General features: G+C 34.3%; 1 protein-coding gene across 1 annotated transcript; it reads right to left on the reverse strand.

The window, feature by feature from the left end:
* Positions 1-4,352: 4,352 nt before the first annotated feature.
* Positions 4,353-4,655, reverse strand: LOC107785956 (uncharacterized). Its single transcript, XM_016607384.1, has one exon. It carries the CDS (start codon positions 4,653-4,655, stop codon positions 4,353-4,355), a length of 303 nt encoding a protein of 100 aa, XP_016462870.1.
* Positions 4,656-7,671: the final 3,016 nt, after the last annotated feature.

The raw sequence follows: 7,671 nt of genomic DNA on the forward strand, positions 1-7,671 counted from the left end.
AAGCCAAGGACGAAAAGGTGAGGGATTTTGAAATTCATACGAGACTCCATATTGTAATAGAAATGGGAGTTCTTGAATTAGCAAAGGAATTCATACGAAATTATACTGCGTAATAGCAACAAGATTTTGCGATTCTAAGGGAGTACAGTGCAATCTTTCTCAAGAATATCATACGAATTTTTCCCTACTTTGATCCGTCGTTATGTGTTGTCGCAATCAACGGGTGTTAAAGGGATTGTCAAAGGAATCGGTTCAGGTATGTTAAGGCTATCCCTTCTTTCTTTTTGGCATGATTTAAATGATACAAACGAAACGAGCAAAATACGCAACTTTCATAAATGACTCTATTCATAGAAATACTAGGGTTGTCTATATTCTTGATTCCCCATGTGAATTATTATTATATCCTCTATTCATGGGTCTCAGAAAAATACATATTTGATAAAGTTTGTCCGAAAGGCATATTGATTTTATGATATTCGAGAAATCTTATTAATGTATTTCTTATGCATTTCATGCATTTATATATGTACATTGACCCCTGACCAGAAGACGTTATATACGCGTATATTATATGTATATGGGATATGGAAAAAGGTTACGGCGTTATATACGCATCACCACCTGACCAGTTGGTATACGTTGATGATTTTGCTCACAATGGCTGAGATGATATGATGGGATGCCCTCAGAGGTTTGATGATATTTTGTGCGCATATACCTATGCATGGTATGGCATTTATACACACATGCATGACATTATAAATTTTCATGATTCACAAAGCTATTCAGAATTTCAGGTTGAGTTCTTTTACTCCATGTTTCTCTCATGTCTATTATTTACTGATTTCATTCCTTACATACTCGGTACATTATTTGTGCTGACGTCCCTTTTTTCCTAGGGACGTTGCGTTTCATACCCGCAGGTCCCGATAGACAGGTCGAGAGTCCTCCAAGTAGGCTATCAGCTCAGCGGAAGATGTTGGTGCGTTCCATTTGCTCCAGAGTTGCTTATTTGATTAGTATGATTCGGACGTGTATTGTTTAGTATGGCGGGACCCTGTCCCGACCTTTATGATATTTATCTACTCTTAGAGGCTTGTAGACATATGCCATGTACGTAAAAGATTGTATGGCCTTGTCGACCTATGTTTAGTGTACGAGTGATCATTTTAGTCTTATAGGCCCAAGTTGGTATTACATGTTTTATTCTACTTATCTCACGACAGCCTCTTTGGCTCAATTACCTGTGATAGTATGATACAAAATATACGTTACGTCGGTACTCAGTTGAGTAAGGTATCGGGTGCCCGTCGCGGCCCATCGGTTTGGGTCGTGACAGTTCCCGAGCTAAACGACCTCTCTAGGTGCCTCAGAAGTAACCACATATTCGGCTTCCATGGTGGAATTAGCAACACATGATTGTTATATACTCCTCCAACTTATGGCTCCACTTCCTAAGGTAAAAACATATCCTGAGTTAGATTTTCTAGAATCTCTATCTGACTGGAAATCTGAATCAGTATAGACAATGGGTGCAAGATCACCTGAGTGATAAACCAACATATAATCCCTAGTCCTTTTCAGGTACTTGATTATATGTTTAACGGGAGTCCAGTGTTCTCATCCAGGATTGGACTGAAATCTGCCAACCATGCCAATAACAAAACATATATCAGGTCTAGTACATAGCATAGCATACATGAGACTCCTATGACAGAAGCATAAGGGACCGCCTTCATCTTTTCTATCTCATCAGTCATTTTTAGGGACTGATCTTTTGACAGAGAGATTATATGCCTAAAAGGAAGAAAACCTTTCTTGGAATCTTGCATGCTAAACCTAGTGAGAATAGTATCAATATAAAGTCTTCGGATAAGCCTAATATCCTTCGCTTGCGATCTCGCATAAGCTTGATCCCAAGGATATGTGTCGCTTGTCCCAAGTCTTTCATATCAAAATACAAGGACAACCACTCCTTTACTGAATTCAACATGCTAACATTATTTCCTATGAACAAGATATCATCTACATACAAAACCAAAAATGTAACTTTATCTCTATCCCACTTCTTATAGATACAAGACTCGCTTTCACATTGATCAAAATCGAAAGTTTTAACTTCTAATCGATGTGTCAATACAAGCATTCCATGCTCTTGAAGCCTGTTTTAATCGATAAATAGATTTTTTTTAATTTACACAGCATGTGCTCATTGCCACTTTTTATGAAACCAACTGGTTGTACCATATAGATGCACTCATTAAGACTTCCTTTAAGAAAAGCCGTCTTGACATCCATTTGCCAAATCTCATAATCATAATGCGCAACAATGGATAAGAGAATCCTAATGGATTTAAGCATGGCTACTGGTCACTACATGTGCAGTTTGATTTTGTTGTTGAACCGTGACATCATTTTTCGGAACTGAAGCTTCAATGTTATCCTCCACATATTGCGATGCCGGGATATCATTAATTTATTCCTGAAGTGCAGGCTGCACAATAATTTCAGGTTGTTCAACAATCTAATGTTGCTCAATATTACTCCCACTACTTTGGAGTAGTGAGATGTCAGGCAATTGCTCTTGTGCGTCCTGCTGCCTATTGGCAGTTCTCCCACTATAATAATGCAGTGGTATGTCAATACTGGCTTCCGGGATACTTTTCAGAGATGAGTCATTAGTTACTCCATTGCTTAATTCCTGTAAAACTAGTTACTTCTAGTAATATGGTTCATTAAATAGTCCTCTTCTAAAAATCTGGCATTTGTCGCAATAATTACCTTCTTTTCTTTGGGACAATAAAATAAACCTCATTTCGTTCCCTTTGGATATCCAATAAAAATGCACACTTCTGTCTTTGATTCTAATTTATCCGCTTTTTCTTTTAGCACAAGTGCTGGACAACCCCCCAAATCTGAATGTGCCGTAAATTGGGCTTGCGCCCAGTCCACAATTCTGCTGGGGTTGAAGGTACTAATTTTGAAAGAACCAAATTCAGAATATAATATGTTATTTTTAAAGCATATTCCCAAAAGGAATAAGGCAAATTGGAATAACTTTATATTGATCTAACCATTTCCATAAAGGTCTTATTTCTTCTTTCTGCCATACCATATTATTGTGGTGTTCATGGGGCAGATAATTGAGATGTAATTTCACAATTTGATAACTATTTAATGAATTCCGCAGAAAGGTATTCACCATCATGATCAGATCGCAATGATTTGATATGTTTATAATGTCATTTCTCCGTTTTCGTCTTAAATTCTTTGAGTTTCTCAGAGCATTCAGACTTATAACGTAACAGATAAATGTATCCATATTTTGAGTAAACATATGTGAAAGTCATAAAATACTCAAAACCACCTCTTGCTTGTATATTCATAAGGCCACACAAATCAGAGTGAATTAATTCTAACTTATCGCTAGCTCTATTTTCTTTTGAGGGGAAACGACTATTGCTCATTTTACCTTCTAAACAGAATTCACATGTTTGTAGTGACTTCACTTTCAATGAATTCAAAGGTCCATCTCAAACCAACCTCAAAATCCTATTTTGATTTATATGACCTAGACGTAAGTGCCACAAATAAGTTTGGCTTAATTCAGAAACACGTTTTCCTTTATGTGGCAGATAACATTATTTAATTCTTTTAGTTGTAGCACACAAGGAGATATATCAAGAATAAAAAAGTCATGTACTCTAGCAGCAATGTAGATAAAATGTTTATTAAACTTAATAATATCAAAGTTATTAGCAAAATAAACATTATATCCAACATCCATTATTTTCGAAACCAAAATCAAATTCGTTCAAATAGAAGGTACATAGAGAACATCCTTTAAAACTAAAACTCTATCACTACTAAATGAAACTCTAATATCTCCTAATGCTAAAGTTGGTGTTGGCTCGCTATTGGCTTGAAAAATACAAACTTCATTCTCACTTAGCCATCGCATTTCCTAAAACCTCTGCAAAGTAGTGCAGATATGATTAGTGGCTTCTGAATCTACACACCAAAATATGGTAGAGACATCCGCTAAACAAGTTTTAATGACATTTAAATTTGAATTACCTTGCTTATTCAACTTTGCCAGATAGGTATGATACTGCTTTTTGTGATGCCCAGGTTGCTTGCAATGATAGCACTTTCCTTTGGGCTTTTGTCACACCAGCAGCCGAACCTCCAGGTGCCAAAACCTTATGAGCCTTCTTTTTTTTCTTTTCGCCTCTTGGCTTAGAAACCGAAGCTTTCTCAATATTCAGTGCCACAATCGGAGCTTGTTGTTTGATAATAGATTCTGCTGCTTGCAGCTCATTCAACAATTTCGCTAGTGACAAATTCATTTAATTCATATTATAGTTCAAGCGAAATTGTTGAAAATTATCATGCAGAGTCTGCAGGACCATCTCAACTTGAGATTCCTTATTAATCACAACTCTAAGGACCTCCAGTTCATTCAAAAGACATATTATCTTCAGAACATGGTCCCTAACTGATGATCCTTCAGCCATCTTGGTATTCAAAAGGGCTTTCATGATTGTCTGCTTAGCTGCACGATTTTGCTCACCGAACATCTTTTTGAGACTTTCGAGCATGTCATAAGGAGACTCCATAGACTGATGCTGATGTTGCAAAACATTCGCCATAGAGGCTAGAATGTAACATCGCGCCATCTCACTTGTCTTAACCCATGTATCATAGGCCTTAACATGATCATCAGTAGCATCTTCGTCGGGTTTTTCTGGGCACTCCTTAGTGATTATAAATTTGTAACCTTGAGCAGTTAGGACAATATCAAGGTTCCTTTTTTAGTCAACATAATTCAGTCCTTCTAACTTGTTTTGGTTCAAAATTGAGGTAAGTGGATTGAATGAAGACATGGTTAATCTAAAAGATATTCACATTAAATAGATCATTAGTTATGCAATAAGAATAATAAAATTCAAAGTAAGACATTACACATATAACTATGATCAATGAACAGTTTGATTCGATAGGGAAACTTAACTATTCATGCAAAATATATGATTTATGTTAGATATTTTCCCCATAAATTAAAACATGACCAACTCAGATGGAGAGTAAATTATCAATTTAAGATAGGTAAATATTACTTTTATAAACCCTACTTTCATTGAATTAACATGTAACTTAGTTGGAGAGTTAATACAAGTTATCAAACAACTAGAGGCAAAACTACAGTAATTATCTATAGTGAATTTATCCGATGTGGAAGAAGACCTATGTCAACATATAAATTCATTATATTACTGTAAAACGTGATTGAAAACCATGGTGATTGAACCCTACCATCACTGTTTTCGTTAAAAAAAAATTCTTTTATTAAAAATAATTTCCAAAAAATAGAAAAATGGCTAAAAACCCATCTAAACGACCCTGAATGCCCGAAAAATGACGTACACCATGAGCAAAGCTGATGTGTATTGCTCACTAGGTCATTAACGATGAACCTACTAAATTTGAGGTCAATCGGAGTTCAACAGAATTTCATAATTCCAAAATCACGACCTATTTGCAAAAATTCATTTTTGGCATTTTTAGGGTTTTGAATATTTTGAGATATGATACTTATGTATGCTAATCCATGATTTCAGAACTCAAAATAATATTATAATAGCTTCGATTTTATAAAAAAAATATTATTTTCATGAAATAGAAAACCATTGTTCACATAGAATAAACACAACAAACATGTATAATTTAACAACACGTTTTAATGTTACTCTATTTATGTTGTATTCATTATCTAGTTAGATGTAAGACGACGTTTGATACCAATTGATAGAACATGCGCAGCCGAAGCAAGCATAATACCCAGGTATCACAAACATGTAAACTAGACAACGAATTAATTACAGAGAATAAAAGCACTAACCTCTTGAAATTGTTGCACAAATCCTTAATAGAGCAAGAATCCAGAATTGCAGTATTCTGCTATGCTCCTCGTAAAACCCTTGGACGAAATTATTTGAGTGGGAAAATAATACAACTCTGAAGAGTGACTTAGGTGAAACTAGTCTTCTAGTTGTAGACCCGAAATTAAGCGGAAAAAAGGCTAAAAATCGTGTAGGATTCTACGAGTGTAAGTAGAATCCTACTCTAACTCAAACAAATAACTTTTCTCCCGAGTCACCTTTTACCCAAGTCTGTCCAAGTTTTTACTAGGTATAGCAGGGACTATTGGAATAATAATAGGCTACCAATTATAGTATTAATTCGAAATTTAGATAAATTAAATCCTACTATTAATTAATCACAGTTTATTCCACTAAAAAACTACAATTGAACTCCTCAATATGAATTTTGAAATTCACTAACACTTATTTTAACTCCCCATGTTAAGATTACAAATACTAGATAATTAAACTAAATTACTGATAATTTTTTTTATCAATTAATTAAATCCTTTATAATTTTGCTTAAACTATTTCATGTGACGGATACAAATTCACCGGACAGATTTTCACATGAAAACTTATAAGCTTACATAAATGGGTAGCATCAAACTCAAAGCCGAGTCATGGATTTTATCAACTAATTATTATTTCGCAAATGCTATTCGTTATTGTCCAATCTATTAGGCATACACTAACTCTGAATAGAGTTGTAACTTTTGATAAATCAAAACAATAAACAAATCACATTGATCGTAATAACTATATCAAGATTAGGTGTATAGGCTCATTTAATGAATCAAAGAGAATGCTTTATATATATTCAGTACAAAAATATCTTTTCTCTACTTGGTCTGTTCAATATACACTAAGTATATAAGCACAAGAAGTTGGAGTAAAATCACTCTCATAATCAAGATAAATAATACTTTAATCTTGTACTACAATCATCAAGATATTTTGCCCAATAATATCTTCGATTGTGGACATAGTTTATTAATTATGAGAACCGACAATTTAATCTTCTGTGCATGAGCTAAGAATCCATACACTAAATTGTCTACTACATAACTAAATGACACACATGTAACAAATGATATATTAAAAATAATACTTTATTGAATTGAATAAATCAAATAAATAATTATTCCATAAAGAATAAAATACAATACTATAGCTAAACCACATGGTTAATAGTATATCCCAACATACTCTACATCCGCCCTGATTGTTGTAGCTCCTACATAAAAAATATAAAAAATATAAAAACTTTTTCACGTGTATATGGTCACAATTAGCTGGGAGCTTTAAATGGTTTTATATTGGTGAAGATTTGAGACAATAATGTGGCATTTGCAAAAGCCGAAAAACATTAATCTAATGGCGTTTGGTTGAGAAAAAAATTAGAATCTTTTCAGTTGAAAAGTTTTTATCTGGTAGTATGCGTACACACTACCCACCCCAGACCCAAGTATGATAATATATATATGTTATTGTTGTTTTCAGTTGAAAAAGTTTATAAATTTTTTTCCGAAACACGAAATCAAGGTGCTTGAAGGGTCTGCAGTTGTAAAGCTGCAGAATTTCTACTTTGTTTCTCTGGGAAATGACTGGTATCTATCTGGTGCAAAAAGGATTTTTTGGGACCAAACGATTGATCCAGTTTCAGCCTCAACTGTGTAGTTCTTGAAAAATGTTATTTAATCACATTTCCTCTTCCCCAGAATGGGCATGTGAATTAAGGGGG

The sequence above is a fragment of the Nicotiana tabacum genome, chromosome 23 (genome assembly GCF_000715075.1).
Source record: "Nicotiana tabacum cultivar K326 chromosome 23, ASM71507v2, whole genome shotgun sequence".
NCBI lineage: Eukaryota > Viridiplantae > Streptophyta > Magnoliopsida > Solanales > Solanaceae > Nicotiana > Nicotiana tabacum.